Genomic DNA, 18,471 nt, shown 5'->3' with positions numbered 1-18,471 from the left:
GAGGCGTCCCCGACGGCGCGGCCGGAGGGGCTGGAAAGGCGCGCGCGGGGGGAGGGGCTGCCCCGGGGCTTCGCCGCGGGCTGTGGGACGAGCCTCCGAGTTTGAGGTCGGGCGAGTCTGTGTTTAGGGACGGGGGTGGCCGCGCGGGCGGAGGCGAGGATGCCCTGTGCCGCCTGCCCCCCGGGGCGCGGAGAGGGTGCGTCGTGGCCTGCTGCCGGGTGGGCTGGGGCGGCCGACTCCTTCCAGAGCAGGCTTTTTGCGGAGCTCGGGCCTGACTTGAAAAAGTAGAGTGGAATTAGTTGGTGGAGACACTTTCCCCGTAACCTTCGCTTATCAGAGGATCCTTGGGAGTTGGAGGAACCCAGAAGGGGTTGAATGGTTGGAAGTGGAGGCGAGAACGCGCTACGGTCCTAGGGAAACCACGGGCTGAAGCCAGGAGTGGGAAACTGGCCCTCCAGGTACAGGCCCTGGGAAGGCCCCTGTAGTTTTGGGAAGGCCCAGCTCGGAGGCCCAGGGCCCAGGATGGTGGGCGGTGCTGGAATGGAGGGCCCTGCCTGGGTAGCACCTCCTGCCGTGAACTTCTAGAAGTCTATTTAAATCGCCTGGAGGAGGATTTTTGCCAGGGAGGGCAGGGGCAGAGTTGCCCAGGGGATAGGATGGGCTGGGGGTGACCAGGAAAAAGGTTCGGACAAAGGTGCAGCGGAACCATCCTCAGAGCTGGGCTGTGGCCTGCTTTAGACTCTGGGTCTCCAGAGGAAGGGTCAGGATTTTGAGGAACTGGGTGTCCCTCTGCCAGGCAGATCTGTGAGAGAGAGCAAGAGACCAGGAGCTTGTTTCTGAGTAAGAGGAAGGTGGTCTGTGTTCACAGTGATGGGTTTCTTGACTAGGAGGGCTGGGAGACCGTATGGGAAAGTTCTGTGGCTTAGAACAGTGCAGTCCCCTGTTCCTTGCCATACCGGCCTGGCATGGGATGTCAGGAGTGATGGGAATCTGGTGAGCTCTTCAAGATGGGGAGTTCTGGAGCGAAGTGCGGGGTGAACTGGTTGGTTGAACTCTTGCAGAATTCTGAAGTTGTCCTCTTGTGGGTCAGAGTGTTCTTGGGAGGGTTCTGTGTTCCTCTGGACAGTGTCTGCCTCTTCCTCTGTGTGTGTGAACCAGATGTTAGGATGTGTTTCCAGGGGGCTGGGAACATGACCAGAAACAGGTCCTTTGGGAACAGAGGTCTGGGTCACTGGTAGGGGTGGTGGTGGTGCAAGAACAGGGTAGGGGATTGGTGAGTGGGAGGAGGCTGGAGCAAAATGTCATGGCGGGTGGGGGGTGGGAAACCTGCTCCCTCTGGGCTCTCTCTTCAGCAGCTCTGGGGACTGATAGCCAAGAACCCAGGGACTGACTGGCTAGGGGGACGTGTGTTCTTCTCATGGCTGCTTTAACATCCCTAGGACACTGGCAGAGTTTTGTGATCAGTGTTTAGGACGCAGAGAACTAGTATTTATCAGCCGAGCACTATGTGACGGGTCCTGCTAAGGTCTACTCATGACCGTTGCTGTTCCCATTTTACAGATGAAAAAACTGACATGGGGAGTTAAATAAATTATTCACAGCCACGCACCAGCAGATAATCACACTAAGGCTTGAAACCTGATATCATGCCAAAGATCATACTACTAATAAACCACATTGAAGAGCCAGGCTTTGTTTGGTGACCTTTACCAAATGCCAGCTCGACCAAACATCTTGGATTTCTGACCTGTCCCTCCAGATGGTGCTGTTGGTGATGTTAAGGGGTGTCAGAGGGCGTGCTTCTTGTGGGATAACAGAGGAGGCATACCGAGAGAACTTGACTGGAGGTACACCAGGGGCGGGTGTGCAGGGAGGTTCCCAGTCTGCCTTCTGCTTTGTGAGCCCCTGGGTGTCTGCTTCGTGTGTGGCTTGTTTGGCTTGAACGTCTGGTCCCGTGGCCACCTGGGGCAAGTGCTGGAAACACTACTGTCCATAGTGAGCACAGATGTCTGTGCTGCCAGCACTGCGGATTTTGGCATAAGGTGTCACTAGGGTGTCCTATACACATGCGGGAGGACACAGGCATCCGTGAGTGACAATGCGCCCATCTTCTTGAGCTGCACCCAGTTAGGCCACACGCTGAGTGTTGTCACTGCGTCCTCTGATTTCTGTAACTCGGGCCAGCCGTGCAAAACTGCTGTGGACTTTAGTTCTTTGTTTCCTTCTGTCGAATCTGTCTTGTGTCCCAAGTGGCCACAGGATCAACTTCATAGGGTTTTGGTGAAGATCAGATAGAATTAGGCAGGTGAAAAGGACTTGAAAAGTTGAAAGCGCAGAGAAAGTGCATGGGAATATATCCATACATCCCATTCACCTGTTCAACGAACATTCTAGGTCGGTCCTATTAGTTGTAGATACGCAGTTAACAAAATAGGCCAAAATCCTTGCCCTCATGAAGTTGATATTTTAGTTAGGAGCGCTAGATAATGAACAAATAAGAAAAATATATAGGAGGGTAGTTGCTGATAAGTGCTGTGGGGAAAAATAAAGCATAAAGCTGGGAAGAGAGATAGGAGCTCCAGGAAAGGGGGGTTGCTATTTTAATAGAGTGGTCAGGGAAAACTCCCTGATAAGGGTGCTCTGGAGCTGTGGCCTAGAGGAGCTCTCATTCCAGGCAGAGGGAACAGCAAACACCAAGATCCCAGACTGGCCTGCTCACAGTGTACTGGGAATCAGCAAAGAGACCAATAGGCCCAGGCTGCTTTGAGAAAGAAGAATCGTAAGGTTTTTGTTTTTAGTTATTTTGTATTAAGTATTCTATACCTAGGCCTCCCTGATGGTGCAAGGGGTTAAGCACCGCACTATGAAGTATTCTATACCAAATGCTCTTTTATAAAAAAGATTTATTTATTTATGCATACAGGAACTGGGGTGTAGGCCAGAGGTGCAGGGGGTGAGAGGATTCACCAGAGAGAGTGGGGAGCAGAACAGGCAGGTATACTGAAATACACCGCTGAGGGGAGCAGCGGGCAAGGCAGGAGAGGTCTGCTGTGCCATGTGGGTAACTCCCTGGCTCATGCTGCAGTGGCTTGATAGCTTGATAGCACTGTCTTTAACCCCTGTGCCACCAGGGAGGCCCCCCCAAATACTCTTTTTTTTTTTTTTTAAAGATTCATTTATTTATTTATACAAGCACTGGGTACAGTCAGAAGTGCGGGAGGGTGAGAGAACTCACCAGAGCCAGAGTGGGGAGCAGAGCAGGCAGAAGGACCGAAGTACACTGCTGAGGGGAGCAGCGGGCGGCAGGAGAGGTCTGCGCGCCATGTGGGACCCTCCTCTGGTGGCCGGGGAGCAGCCGGGGATCGAACTGGCACTGCAGAGGCCACGGGCAGCTTCGCAACCCAGCGCTCAACCGCTGCGCCACCGGGGAGGCCCACCCAAATACTCTTGAGCTATCTTTTATTCTGTCTTTTCAACATTTACTTACTGTGTGCCCACTATAAGCTAGACTCAATATTTGGTGCTGGGGAGAAAGTGTTGAACGGAATAGGCTGCTGGCCTTCCACGCTGATCCCTGTATTCACATTCACAAAGTTTATAGTCAAGGAGATGAAGGCTCATTAAACAAGGGCTGATCTTATAATTGTGGTAAGTGCTATGGAGGAAATGTATAGAGGCTAAGTGGGGGGCTGAACTTACTCTGTATTGAGTGGGGGAGCTGGGAAATCCTCCCTGAGGAAGCTGTATTTAAGCTTGACCTGAGGGAGCTGGGCTCAGCATGGTGAAGTGTGCACGGTGTGTGTGTGGCCGGGAAGGAGGTGGAAGGAGGTGACTTCTGTACAGAGGTCACTGACTGGTAGCTCCCAGGCTGCATTTATTCCATAAATGTGATTTCTTTGGCTTGGAATGTTGGAAAATGTGAATCACTTGCCAACATTTGAAAATCAGGAGATGTCGTATTCAAATCTACGCTTTTTTGCCAGTTTCTGCAGAAAAATATCAGAAGGTCCGGCTCCACTGGGATGCCAGTGATAGCAACCTTGGTGCTGGGTGGGTGGTGCCTGCCCTGTGCTCAGATCGGCCCTGTAGCTCCTCCCAGGTCTCCCGGACCAGGGGTGGCTTTGCTCATTAGCAGGGACTTGTGTTTGTAACCACCCAGAAAGCAGTGCCTTTTGAGGAAGAGGTGAATTTTTAAGTGTACTGCTTTGGAATTAGGCACATCTAGGTTAGAATCTTGGTTCTCACACTTCTGTGACTGTTTGATCTTGGACAAGTTACTCCATTTCTTTTTTTTAAGATTTATTTATGCATTATAAGATGTGGGGTTCAGGTCAGAGGTGTGTGGGGGTGGTGAGTGGATCCACCAGAGACAGAGTGGGGAACAGAACAGGCAGACTGACTGAAATACACTGCTGAGGGGAGCATCGGGCGAGACAGGAGAGGTCTGCTGTGCCGTGTGGGTAGCTCTCTGGCCGGGGATCCAACTCAGGCTTCAGTGGCTGTGGTCAGCTTCATAGGTTGTGTCTTAACCCCTTTGCACCACCAGGGAGGCCCAGGTCACTCCATATCTTATGTCTCAGTCATTTTTTGGGAATACCATCACCTCCTTCAGAGTAACTTGAATAGAAGAATGTATCTGAAGTGCTTAGCTTGGCAATAAGAGGAGCTCGGTCAACGAAAGCTCCCCATGGTGGTGGTGGCGGTTGGTGGTGCTATTAACACCCTCTCATTCCTTTCCTTTCTTCCCAGCAGCATGTCATGGTTTAGTGGCCTCCTCGTGCCCAAGGTGGATGAACGGAAAACGGCCTGGGGTGAGCGCAACGGGCAGAAGCGCAGGCACCATGGGACTCGGACCGGTGGCTTCTGCACCCCCCACTATATGAGCTGCCTCCAAGATGCACAGCCCCCCAGCCCCACCCCTGCAGCTCCCCGCCGATGTCCCTGGCAGGATGAGACCTTCGTCCGGAGGGGTGGCCCAGGCAAGGGTACCGAGCTGGGCCTTCGGGCAGTTGCCCTGGGTTTTGAAGACATTGAGGCCACCTCAGCAGTTGGGGCAGCGGAGGTGGCACCTGAAGTGGCACCCAGAAGCCGGCGATCCTGCTGGCGGCGTCTGGCGCAGGTGTTTCAGTCGAAGCAGTTCCGCTCAGCCAAGCTGGAGCGCCTGTACCAGCGGTACTTCTTCCAGATGAACCAGAGCAGCCTGACGCTGCTGATGGCGGTGCTCGTGCTGCTCACGGCTGTGCTGCTGGCCTTCCACGCTGCGCCCGCCCGCCCTCAGCCTGCCTATGTGGCCCTGCTGGCCTGTGCCGCTGCCCTCTTTGTGGCGCTCATGGTGGTGTGTAACCGACATAGCTTCCGCCAGGACTCCATGTGGGTGGTGAGCTATGTGGTGCTGGGCATCCTGGCGGCCATACAGGTTGGGGGCGCCCTGGCAGCCAACCCTCACAGCCCCTCCGTAGGCCTCTGGTGCCCTGTGTTCTTTGTCTACATCACCTACACGCTCCTACCCATCCGCATGCGGGCAGCTGTCTTCAGCGGCTTGGGTCTCTCCACCCTGCACTTGATCTTGGCCTGGCAGCTCAACCATGGTGATGCCTTTCTCTGGAAGCAGGTGGGTGGTCAGGGTGGTAGGCATTGGGGGCGCCAGGCCAGGAATGAGAAGGAGGCTAGTAACAGGATGGGAGAGTCATGGGTGGCTACCGGGCTTACGGACGACTAATTATATCTGGGAGGAGCGGTAAATGATGGGGGGCTAAGTCTCAGGGGTTGGCCTCTGGGATCTGGGGCAGAGGGTGCTGCTGAGGGGAGGGAAGACCCCGGGACCCAAGTACTGTCATCGTGGGCCACAGTCTATAATTCTTTCTCAAGTCACCTGAAATAGCATAGCCCGTGGGGACATAATGCCGGCCTGGTGGTGGGGGTGTGATGCTTAGCCCCGGCGCGGGGGCAGGGCTGAGCGGACAGTATGTGGCCTTTGGCATCTCTGGCCTCAGGGCTTTTCAGGCCCTGGTGCAGTCTCTGAAAAGCAGCTCTTAGTGGTGATGTGGAGAGATGGAGTCTGCAAGGGAGGAGTTGTCTGAGAGCGTGGAGGGGGCATCGTGAGTAGAGTCAGTTCCCGCTCGCGCTGGGCTCGTTTGAATGGGGTTGACTGTGTAAGAGGAGCCTTAGGGTCAGATCTCCTGCCCTTCCCCCTGGGCACTGGTCTGCATCTGGTTCTGAGTGGTGTGTGGGGTCGACCGCATCAGCACTTGTGGCAGGAGCTAAGCAGGATGACCCAGTTGTCTGCGTTCTTCTCTGGCGGGTATAGGACAACGAGCCTTGCCTCTCCTGACTTCAGCCTCCCAGTCTTGAACCCTGGGATAAAAATAGCATCTACCTTATGATGTTGCTGTCAGGGCCCCACCCTCTCCAAGTGTGGGGTAGAACCCAGCAGGGCAGCATTTTCACCTGGGGCCAGGGTGGTGTGGGGAGTGCCGTTGGGGATGCAGCCAGAGAAGAGGCCTCTGGGAAGCCCTTCTTGAGAAATCATGATCTCGTGGCATCTGCCCACCATCTCACATCATCGCTGTAACCAGGGAGCAGACACCGAGGGCTCTTGTCCAGCTGGGACTGCTGGAGGTATAGCTCCCCACCTAGCACATCTGGTGATCCTCTGGCACCTTGGTGTAGCGGGCACTTTCCTCTGTCTTGCTCAAGGCTGGAGGAAGCCAGCCTCTACCTCGCCCAAGGCTATCGCCCACCCTAGCCCTACCTGCCACGAGGAAGTTACCTGGCGCCCCTAGGGTGGGAAGCTGGTTGCTATGGCGAGATGCCCATCCCCACCCAGTGGCACCAAGGAACAGAATGTACCTTTTCAGAGTAACTTTATAGTCCATTTGCTTCTGGAGCTTGTGTCTGCAGCGGTCAGACCTCTTAAAGGGCCAGGGTCACGCTGTCCTTGCTGGCCTCCCACTACTGTCCAGGCAGCTGCCATCCTGGGCTCAGGAGTCGGGACTACCCTCCTGGGGAAGGAGGAGTCCAGGGGGTGGGTGGTATTAGGTGAGCAGCTGGCATTAGGCCCAGAAACAAGTTCAGGGCCTGAGTGGGAAGCTCAGCCCCATGGATGCCAGGACTGTGCCAGACTCCCGCTCCCTCTGGGCTACCTGGCGGTAGCCTCAACCAGTGGGTGTTAGCACACTCGTTTTGGGGGCAGGTGGAGAAAGTTGCTCTTTGGGGACAGGGCTGCCAACACCCCTCTCCGATCTGAGAGCCATTCCCTGCACTTAGATGAGCCTGTGGGCTTGGGGTGGGGTGGGGTTCTTGGCCTCCTTTCTTGCCTCCCTGGCAGTCCCTTCCGAGTTCGAGTTCCACTCAGGCTCACGGATAGAATCCCCCTTTCTCCTCGGACACACTCATTTAGACACACTGAGCCGTTCACACAGTGACCCTGACCCAGCCTGGAGTCCCCTATGACGCCCCGGCATCCATTTTTTCTCACAATCGCATGGGGGGGGGTCTGTGTACGAGTTATTTCAGTCTCTCGTCCCCCTTCCCTTCCCTTTGCCATGACTCACATTTTCCTCTTGGGCTCTTGGGGCCAGGAATGGAAGCTGCCTGGTTTGCCCCCCGCTTCCTTCTCCCCCACTGGGGGCTATTCTTAGAACCCCCCAGGGAGATAGTGTGCCCCCCCCCTTTCACTCCTGCTGCAGGGAGGGATGGGGGCTTGGAGCTGAACTGGGAAGGAAAGCTGGGAAGCCCGCGCTGGAGCTCAGAGCCGCAGGACTCTGCGGTGCCCGGCGAAGGCCCACCCCTGCGTTTACCTAAGGAAAATGAAGCTGAGGTCCCAGAGATAAAGGGACCTGCCAGTATTTGCAGGACTAGTTCTTGTTCTGGGCAGAGCCCAGAACTCCTTGCTTCTGGTTGATCTTTCCCTCCCTTCTCTCCAAACCAGAGCCCTACCCCAGCCAACTCTGGGGTGGAGCTTCAAGTGCCAGCTTAACCCCTGAATTTCCAAAAAAACCACCAAGACTGACTTCCCTTGGATTTATTCTCTAGTCAGTGCTGCTAATGATGACTGAGGAATGGCCATCCCTAGGATGTGGGGCCGAGGGCATGGACTCAGTCTGGACCAGGTTTTGGGAGAGACTGGGTGTTGGGCACCTCATTCCAGATAGGCAGGTTTCTTCCTGTCAGTAGAATTGGTGACTTCCCAAGCCTGGGCTGTGAGGCTGAGCTTCAAGAGCTTGGGTGAGAGGTATGAGTAGGAAATCTGGAGACCTGGGAGGCATTCTGTGGTAGGTTAGGGCACAGACTGGAGTCTGACCACCCTGGACTCAAGTCTGACACCAGTCAGTACCAGCTGTGTGATCTTCGGCAAATTACTTAACTTCTCTGTGCCTGAGGCCCTTACTTTTATTTCATTTTTTAAAAAGATTTATTTATGCATATAAGAATTGGAGTACAGGCCAGAGTTGTTGGGGGTGAGACGATCCACCAGAGACAGAGTAGGGTACAGAACAGGCAGATCCGCTGAAATACACTGCTGAGGGGAGCAGTGGGGGAGTCAGGAGAGGTCTGCTGCGCCATGTGGGTAGCTCCCTGGCCGGCTGGGGCTGGGGGATCGAACTCGTGCTGCAGAGGCTGTGGATAGCTTCATAGGCTGCGTCTTAACACCTTGCGCCACCAGGGAGGCCGGAGGCCCTTACCTTTAAAATAAGATATTGTTACAAATTTCATAGAGTTATAAGAAATACACTGCTTACTATGTAGAAGGCACTTACAGACTCCAGGTACATTGTAGGCAACCAACACAATTAGACAAAGTAATAATTCTAGTAATAATTCTAGTAATAGTTAACTAGTACTCTATCACTTGTGTTGCAGCAGTGAGACACCTCCCTGCTGCGCAGGTTTTAGATGCCCAGGCAGGCCCAGAGAGTTGAGATGCTCATCCTGGGGCACTCACAGAAGAATGCAGAGCTCAGGTCTGCTGGGTATGGTCCTGTAAGGAGAGCCATGTGTGGAGTGAGCCGCATTGGCCTTTTATTTGGGGTGTTTGTAGACAGGAAGTCCTGGTGTGCTGGGTCCGTGAGTGCCCCCTGACCTACCTGGCTGTGGTTAGCGCTTCTTGGGAGTATCTCCTTTCTAGCCACGGAGCGATCCAGGCAGGGGTTTGGAGACTTGTGAGATGGGGGAGATTATTGCAGAGGTGGGGACAGACAGGGCACAGGATCCTGGCGTCCTCCCCAGGAGTGCAAATACAGGAGAACCTGGCCAATTGCGCCTGTGTGTCGGGGAGGTGGTAACCTGTCTGCCTCTGCCAACCCCTGCAGCTTGGTGCCAACATGCTGCTGTTCCTCTGCACCAACGTCATTGGTATCTGCACACACTACCCGGCTGAGGTGTCTCAGCGGCAGGCCTTTCAGGAGACCCGAGGTTACATCCAGGCCAGGCTGCACCTGCAGCGTGAGAACCGGCAGCAGGTGGGGTAGCTCTCACTGAGCAGGGCCTCCCCCACCTCATGCCCAGATAACCTGCAGCCTGCTTTTGCTGCCTGGTACAACTCCTTGCATTAAGTGTGAATGGTTCCCCCAATTGTGCATGCATCACAGAGACCTGACACTGGGGTTCCTGTCCTCTGCAGGGGGGGGTGGTATGTGGGAGCAAATCCCGGGGTGGGGGGCTGAGTGGAGAGTGATTAGAGAGGGCTGGGGTAGATATCTACTGAAGGCGCTAATGGGGGAGGCTCAGCTACAGTCTAGAAGGGAAACTCAGAGAGGGCTGGGAGGGCCCTGGGGATGTGGAGGGTCAGCAGGGAGTAAAATTTGAGGCCGGGAGGACAGTGCACTCTGTTGAAACCACTGGTCTAGGAGCGGCTGTTGCTGTCGGTGTTGCCCCAGCACGTTGCTATGGAGATGAAAGAAGACATCAACACAAAAAAAGAAGACATGATGTTCCACAAGATCTACATCCAGAAGCATGACAATGTCAGGTAGAGTGGGGGTGGGGGGGGCAGGAGAGGTAGAAAATCTGGGGGTGTTTGAGGGCTGCTGGTCATCTGCCTTGTGCCATTGTCCACAGCATCCTGTTCGCGGACATCGAGGGCTTCACCAGCCTGGCCTCCCAGTGCACCGCCCAGGAGCTGGTCATGACCCTGAATGAGCTCTTCGCCCGGTTTGATAAGCTGGCTGCGGTGAGGGCGCTGGGGCCGAGGTGTCGGGGCAGTGGGTCTGCAGCGGGGGTGGTGGGCCAGGCAGGCTGGGTGTGCGGGAGAGTGAGGGTGACCCCCTCCCACTCTTTCCCTCTAGGAAAATCACTGCCTGAGGATCAAGATCTTAGGGGACTGTTACTACTGCGTGTCAGGGCTGCCGGAAGCCCGCGCGGACCATGCCCACTGCTGCGTGGAGATGGGGGTGGACATGATCGAGGCCATCTCGTAAGCAACGAGGGGAGGGGCTTAGGCTGGTGAGAAGGCCCACTGCCCGTGGGTCCTCCGCCCCAGCTCAGTTCTGCGTGACGGGCCCCTGCCGGGGAGCACAGTTGTCAAACTTTCCCCCTCGAGCCCCCTGCAGCCTCTGCCCACGTCCAGCCAAGGCTGTGATCCTGTACCCGGATCTGGGTCTGGCCTTGCCCGCTTGGCTCTAGGCGGGCGTAGGGCCTGGGCTCTGGGCGGTTGTGGGGAGACCGTGCCGGGAGCTGACTGACAGCGTGTCCCCCAGGCTGGTGCGCGAGGTGACGGGTGTGAACGTGAACATGCGCGTGGGCATCCACAGCGGGCGCGTGCACTGCGGCGTCCTTGGCCTGCGGAAGTGGCAGTTTGACGTGTGGTCCAACGATGTGACTCTGGCCAACCACATGGAGGCCGGGGGCCGGGCCGGGTGAGTGGGGGGTCCTGGTGAGGGGTGGGAGCAGGCCGGGGCGGCAAAGTCTCACCCTCCTCTCCCCACACAGCCGCATCCACATCACTCGGGCCACGCTGCAGTACCTGAATGGGGACTACGAGGTAGAGCCAGGCCGGGGCGGCGAGCGCAACGCTTACCTCAAGGAGCAGCACATTGAGACCTTCCTCATCCTGGGAGCCAGCCAGAAGCGGGTCAGGGAGGGGCATGGGGTACGGAGGGCAGCGGGAGGAGCAGGCAGAGTCCTTCCCTGGCACCTCAGCTGAGCCTGTACCCGTTGTGCTGGCACAGAAAGAGGAGAAGGCCATGCTGAGCAAGCTGCAGCGGACGCGGGCCAACTCCATGGAAGGGCTGATGCCGCGCTGGGCGCCCGACCGCGCCTTCTCTCGGACCAAGGACTCCAAGGCTTTCCGCCAGATGGTGAGGCCCGTGGCCCAGGACCTGCTCTGTCCTCCTCAGCACTCTGTGTCCCCCTTCCTCCTCCTGTTTGTCTCCTCGCGCTGTTATCTCCGTGTCCGGTTTCTCAAATTGGCTGGGGTAGGAGGGATGATTTCATCCCAGGGGTCCAGGTCCCCCAACATGTGTAGGGGGAACCCCCAGCACAGCATCGGGAACGGGAAGGGATTGTAGAGGTGAAGGGGGGCTTCCTTCACCTTATTTGCACACTGTCTCCTTCTCTAGGGCATTGATGACTCCAGCAAAGACAAGTAAGTCAGGTTACCCAGGGAGGGTGTGGAGGGAGAAGGCGCTTGCATCCTGGGTCAGGGCCTTCGATGCGTCACGAGGGAGCAGGCGCCACACACCTGCCTCACACTCCCTCTTTTGGGTGCTGCCCATGCCCTTCCCTTCTTCGCTGCCTCTCCCCTGGCAATGCCCATGCACCTGGTGAAGCCCCACCCCCTGCCCTCAGCCGGGGTGCCCAGGATGCCCTGAACCCTGAGGACGAGGTCGACGAGTTCCTGGGCCGGGCCATCGATGCCCGCAGCATTGACCAGCTGCGCAAGGACCATGTGCGCCGCTTCCTGCTCACCTTCCAGAGAGAGGATCTGGAGAAGAAGGTTTGGGGGATGCAAGGGCAGAAGGGACCGAGGACTGGGAGTTGGGGAGTCCTGGTAGGGAAGTTGGGCACAGGTGAGGGAACTGGGGAGGAGGTGCCGGGTCCCAGTGGGGATTCATAGGAGCTGGGCCAGCTGCTTCCCCCTCATGGCCTAGCGGTGCTCTGCCTCCCCCAGGGCAGAGCCCAGCATTCAGCTTGGCCTCTTCTCCTCAGTACTCCCGGAAGGTGGACCCCCGCTTCGGAGCCTACGTCGCCTGCGCCCTCTTGGTCTTCTGCTTCATCTGCTTCATCCAACTCCTCATCTTCCCACAGTGAGAGCTAAACCCCGCTCCCAGCTTCTCTTCCCTCGCACTCTCAGCACTTCCTAACACCCCAAATTCCTAGACGCTGTCCCAGGTACCGGGAGTCCAAACCCCCAGTCTCTGGAGCCTACACCCTGCATGCCCAGGGAGGGGGACAAGGATGCCCAGATCGTCCAGAGTAACTTCTTCCCTGGCCTTGTCTGCCCAGCTCCACCCTGATGCTTGGGATCTACGCCGGCATCTTCCTGCTCTTGCTGGTCACCGTGCTGACCTGTGCCGTGTACTCCTGTGGCTCTGTACGTAGGGGCCCTCCAGGGCTGGTGGGGGAGGGTGGGCCGGGCCAGGGAAGGGGGGCAGAGGGAGGAGACGGCCGTGGTTCCTAGTGGGTCCCCTCCCTGGTTGGCCTCGCCTCTCGACTGGCACGGCCTCCAGCTCTCCGTCACCCCTGTGCCTGCAGCTGTTCCCGAAGGCCCTACAGCGTCTGTCCCGAAGCATCGTCCGCTCGCGGGCGCACAGCACTGCGGTGGGCATCTTCTCCGTCCTGCTCGTGTTCACCTCTGCCATCGCCAACATGGTAAAGGCCCAGTGGGAACTCTTGCACTTCTCTGTCCCAGGCGCTGGGGGTGTAGAGAGAATAAGATACGTTTCCTGCCCTTAGGAAGCTCTTTATTCCTCAAAAGACAGGTGAGGTTAGCTCCAGTCCCCCACTCCTTGCTCTCCTCACCTCTTGTCATCCCGCAGTGAGGACTTTGGCCCCTGGGTTGTTACGTATCTGGGCATGGCCCTGGAAACTCATGGCCCTGCTTATCCCTCACCCTCATATACCCCCGTCCTGCCCCTGCTTTTGCAGTTTTCCTGTAACCACACCCCCATACGGACCTGTGCAGCCCGGATATTGAATTTAACACCCACTGACATCACCGCCTGCCACCTGCAGCAGCTCAATTATTCTCTGGGTCTGGATACTCCTCTGTGTGAAGGCGCCGCACCCACCTGCAGCTTCCCTGAGGTGTCTAAGCAGTGCGCAGGAGCGGGGAGGGGGTCTGATCAGTCCTGGTTACTGACCCCTTTGTGCCAGGCCTGGCAGATGGGAACACTCAAGCACCTGGTGAAGTCATGTCCCCTGGGACCCCAGGGTTTCACCAGAGTTCCCAACTCTGGGAGCGGCCAGGGGCCTTGCTTGCTGCGTGGGCTGGGTGTGGAGGTGAAGGAGGTTTGGGGTTGAGGTTGGGGAGGGGAACCTGGGTCGAGCAGGGCAGTGCAGGGCTCTCCCTGCACAGGGCACCATGGTCTGCCTGCTCCCAAACCACCCCTTCTTTTGCCCCCCAGTACTTCATTGGGAACATGCTGCTGAGTCTCTTGGCCAGCTCTGTCTTCCTGCACATCAGTAGCATCGGGAAGCTGGCCATGATCTTTGTCCTGGGGCTCGTCTACTTGGTGCTGCTTTTGCTGGGTCCCCCAGCCACCATCTTCGACAACTATGACCTGCTGCTCGGTGTCCATGGCTTGTGAGTTTATCCTCAGGCCCTTTAATCCTCCAGGAACCTCCCTACCCTGCTGGGTCACAAGGAGCCTCAGTGTTGCTCAGGCCCCTTGGAATGCCACCTCTCGGCTGTGGGGGAAGGGGTCGTGGAGGAACCCATGCCCCAGCCATCCCAAGGAAACCCCAATCCTGGGAAATCCCTGTTTTTAGGCTAGACATTTAAAAAAAAATTCCCTTTAACCTTTGCATAGTGCTCTCATCGTGACTCTTTAACCACCAGTAGATTACAGAGCCCTGGCTAGGAACCAAAACTTCTAACTTCTGCTTCAGGGCTTTTCCCTTGCAAAACCTTTGTGATATGTGGCCAAAGCTTGGTGTGGTAGGAAAAAACCCCTGAAGTCCCCTGGATTTGAATCCCTCCTCTGACCTTGGACAGGTGGTTAACCCCTCAGAGCCTCAATGTCCTGGTCTGTAAAACGTCAGCACCACCTATATAACAGAGTAGTCGTAAAGATCGCAGCAGCTAACATTTATCGAAGGCTCCCTGCATGCCAGGCACGGCGCTAAGCCTCTACATGCATTGTGTTTTCAAAAGATTCCTCTTTTATGGATGAGGAAACGGAGACCTGGTAAGTGAAGGAGCTAGGAGTGGAAACTTCCTTAATCTCAGCTCTTCATGAGTTAACAGAAACAAAAGCTCTGGCTTAATACCTAGTTTATGGTATGTGCTCAGTAAATGTAGTTTCCGGTTCCCCTGGTAAGACCCCACTCAGCAACCCAGGAAGAACTGATGGCTTCGTCTTTTGTGTCTTCCTGCCAGGGTTTCTTCCAATGAGACCTTTGATGGGCTGGACTGGTAAGTGAGGGCGCTGGAGCAGCCAAGGGTAGGGCTGCCAGATACCGCCTTCAGACACCGAGCATACCTCTGCTTATCCCCAGCCCAGCTGCAGGGAGGGTGGCGCTCAAATACATGACCCCTGTGATTCTGCTGGTGTTTGCACTGGCACTGTATCTGCATGCCCAGCAGGTGGAATCGACTGCCCGCCTGGACTTTCTCTGGAAACTGCAGGTGACTCGGTGGACCCCTTGGGGGAGGGCGATGACTTTGGGGGGTAGAGTCTGGGCCAAGCCAGAAATTCATCTCCTTAGCTGGCCAAGTTGTAGGCTGCCCTGAGTCCACTCTGGCTCTGTGCCGCCTTCTACCATTTCCTATCCCTGCTTCATCCGGCCCCTGCCCCGCTTCACACCACTGCCTGTTCTAGAGGCTTCCTCTGTCAGTGCCTTTCTTCTGCCACGTGATTCCTTTCAATGCCCATTCCCAGGCCTTGGCCGCTCACCCACCCCTGGTGAATGTTGGGCAACGGGTGATGGGCGTGGTGTCCACAGGCTACAGGGGAGAAGGAGGAGATGGAGGAGCTCCAGGCCTACAACCGGCGGCTGCTGCACAATATTCTGCCCAAGGATGTGGCCGCCCACTTCCTGGCCCGGGAGCGCAGGAACGATGAGCTTTATTATCAGTCGTGTGAGTGCGTGGCTGTCATGTTTGCCTCCATTGCCAACTTCTCTGAGTTCTACGTGGAGCTGGAGGCAAACAATGAGGGCGTGGAGTGCCTGCGGCTGCTCAATGAGATCATCGCCGACTTTGACGAGGTGCTTATCTGGCTGACTGGTGCTGCAGAGAGTGGGGAGGTTTGGGGAGAAAGGGGTGGGGAGAACTTGGCATGAGAAGGCCAGGATTGAAGCGGGTGGGAGGAGGAAGAGAGATTGGATGGCACCCCATGATGTTAGGTGTCGGGGTACAGTAGGGTACAATGCAGGTGGGGATCAGGACCCCTGAAGGTCAGCCCCAGTGGGGCATGCTCGTTGTTGGGGAGCAAAGGAGGACAGCAGGACCTGTGGAGGGACTGGAACCACACTGATGTCTGTAGACAGCCCCATAAGGTCACGTCAGCAAGGCGGCCCCCTGAACAGAGGAAATAGAAGCAAAAACGTGAGGCGTGTCCTTAGCACCCAGGTCAGGAATGGGCTGGCCGCTGCTTGGGAGCGAAGTCTCTTCCTCACTCTGTGGCTCGGCTTTTGGTGCCTAATGTCCCTTCTGAGATTCTGGGTTGTGTGAGTGAGCTGCTGAGGTTGACCTGAAGCTGGATGCCTGCGGCCAGGCCTGGCTTCTGATGGCTGCGTGGTGAGGCACCTGTTTTCCTGACGCCTCTGCCCTGCGCTGAGAGCAGCAGGAAGGGGGGCGTGATCACTGAGAGGAGGGGAGCTGTTGAGACAGGGAAGTGGGGAAAGGAGCCAAGGCCTGGCAGGGAAGGAGCATGGGGTGGGTGTGGGCTTGGCCTTTTTGCCTTGACAGCCAGGTGCCCCTGTGCTGCCCAGATTATCAGCGAGGAGCGGTTCCGGCAGCTGGAGAAGATCAAGACGATTGGCAGCACCTACATGGCAGCCTCCGGGCTGAATGCCAGCACCTACGATCAGGTGGGCCGCTCCCACATCACTGCCCTCGCTGACTACGCCATGCGCCTCATGGAGCAGATGAAGCACATCAACGAGCACTCCTTCAACAACTTCCAGATGAAGATCGGTGAGCGGGCTGGTGGCCGGGTGGGCTTCCAGAGCTGGCTGCGGGAGCAGGCCGGGCTCTCAGGCCCCGTGAGGACTCCTGTGGGGTTTCCTTTTCCCACCTCCTGTGTCATCTGATATTAAGAACAGAGATCATTTATGGAGGGATAGGTGCCACCCCAGGCATTTTCGAGCACATTTTGATCCTCATATTATTGTCCCCTTTGTATAGAGACTGACTCTCAGATTAAGTAACTGCCAAGCTTAAACAACTAGTAAGTGGCTCAGCTGGGATTCAAAACCAGGTTTATCTAAACGCCAGTACCTGTGTCCTTATCTGTGACTCGTCTGATAAGAGGCGCTTTTTCTGCATGAACTGGTGGGTGGGAATGGTCCATAGCAAGGATTCTGGAGTCAAACTGTCTGGTTTGAATTCTGGCTGTTCCACTTACCAGTTTATTTAGCAACTCATCTAACTTCCATAGGTTTTAGTTACCTTATCTGTAAAATGGGGATTAAGATATCTACCTTTTAAGGCTGTTAAGATGAAATGATGTAAAATGCTTAGCAGTGTGGTTGGCAGAGAGTGGCAGGTTAACCTCCTGGCTCCAGGAGCTCCTCAGCTAACATAGCCGCTGCCTCTTTTTTTTTTTTTTTTTTTTTAAGATTTATTTATTTGTGCATACAACAGCTGGGGTACAGGCCAGCGGTGTGGGGGGGTGAGAGGATTCACCAGAGACAGAGTGGGGAGCAGAACAGGCAGACTGACTAAAGTACACTGCTGAGGGGAGCAGCGGGTGAGTCAGGAGAGGTCTGCCGCGCCATGTGGGTTCTCCCTGGCCGGGGATGGAACTTGTGCTGCAGAGGCTGTGACTGCTTCATAGTGCGGTGCTTAACCCCTTGCACCACCAGGGAGTCCCACCTCTTTCATTTTTTAGAGCCAGCAGACTTGTACTTTTCCCTCTTTCTTCTCTGGGTCCTTCTAAAGGTGCCAGGAGGTGGGATAACCTCCTGGGCTAATCCAGGAGCGCCCATTAGCCTTAATTACTTGCTGCCGTCTCTACCACAGGGCTGAACATGGGCCCCGTCGTGGCAGGCGTCATCGGGGCCCGGAAGCCGCAGTATGACATCTGGGGGAACACAGTGAATGTCTCTAGCCGGATGGACAGCACAGGTGTCCCTGACCGCATCCAGGTGAGGGGGACGTGAGCAGAGCCTGGGCGGGGTTTGGATTGAGAGGTTTCTCTCTGTCAGTCAGCCAGGACTGGGCCGTGTTCTGGGGTTGGTGGGGCAGGGTTGTGGAGCCAGCTAGTCTGACTAGAGAACCCCTGGGCCCCTGCAAATGCAGCAGGAAGGACCCCAGGCTAAGCAGGCTCCCCCCCACCCCACCCCCACCCCCAGGTGACCACGGACCTGTACCAGGTTCTAGCTGCCAAGGGCTACCAGCTGGAGTGTCGAGGGGTGGTCAAGGTGAAGGGCAAGGGAGAGATGACCACCTACTTCCTCAATGGGGGCCCTAGCAGTTAGCAGGACCCACCTGCAAATTCAGCTGAAGAGACCTCGGTGAGCATTTGAGCGGATTCTGTGCTCGCTGGTGGAGCCGTGGCAGGGGTCACTGAGCCGCCAGAGCCTGCGGACCACAAAAGGGAATACCCCAGCAGGCTGTGCTTGGACCCTGCTCGTCTGCCCTCAGGCTGGTGAATGAGGGAATACCAAGAGGATTATGCAAGTGACTTTTAAACTGGGTTAGAGTTGCCCCTTGCCTTTCTTCCAGCTTTCGGGAACAGGGGATGGGGCGGCAGCAGAGGCAGAGCGCGCCCTCCTGCCTGAAGATTAAAATGGCAGCTTGCCTTGCCTACCCTTCCCCTGCCTGTCTGCAGCAGGCGCAGGGTGGGCCCTTCCTTTCCCTCTTTTTCCTGGGAATATTTTGTACGAAGACTGGGGCAGGCAGGAGGAGTGCCTATCCTGTGCTTGTCTTTGCTGTGCCTGCATCCCCAGCACCAGTTCTGGTACCCACCACCCAGCCTGGTCTTCCTCCTAGGCCGAGGAGGGAGATGCTCTGGGGGCCCAGTTCTGCTGATATTTCAGAGGAATGTTTCCACTTGCCAAATCCTAGTCCCACGATCTGTCCCCAAAGGGGAACGACGGGACTTCTGACAGCTCAGATTCAGCTCCAGTTCCTGCATCTTTCCA

At 56.4% G+C, this 18,471-nt stretch overlaps 1 protein-coding gene across 2 annotated transcripts; it reads left to right on the top strand.

Annotated features, from left to right (window-relative positions):
- Positions 1-4,753: 4,753 nt before the first annotated feature.
- ADCY6 (adenylate cyclase 6) lies at positions 4,754-17,805 on the top strand (the record flags this gene model as incomplete). 2 transcript variants are annotated; one of them, XM_084256518.1, is made up of 21 exons in its annotated part: positions 4,754-5,611; positions 9,312-9,461; positions 9,849-9,970; positions 10,060-10,171; positions 10,287-10,414; positions 10,698-10,856; positions 10,930-11,071; positions 11,169-11,297; positions 11,559-11,584; positions 11,788-11,935; positions 12,148-12,245; positions 12,445-12,532; positions 12,694-12,810; positions 13,087-13,245; positions 13,566-13,744; positions 14,540-14,575; positions 14,659-14,788; positions 15,106-15,369; positions 16,096-16,300; positions 17,348-17,472; positions 17,680-17,805. In XM_084256518.1, 21 exons carry the CDS (start codon positions 4,754-4,756, stop codon positions 17,803-17,805), a joined length of 3,501 nt encoding a protein of 1,166 aa, XP_084112644.1. The 2 variants fall into 2 exon arrangements, with proteins under 2 accessions (XP_084112644.1, XP_084112645.1); XM_084256519.1 differs by lacking the exon at positions 13,087-13,245.
- Between the last annotated feature and the right edge of the window lie 666 nt (positions 17,806-18,471).

The sequence above is a fragment of the Talpa europaea genome (assembly GCF_964194135.1).
Source record: "Talpa europaea genome assembly, chromosome: 15".
Lineage (NCBI taxonomy): Eukaryota > Metazoa > Chordata > Mammalia > Eulipotyphla > Talpidae > Talpa > Talpa europaea.
This window is presented reverse-complemented; position numbering and strand designations above follow the sequence as displayed.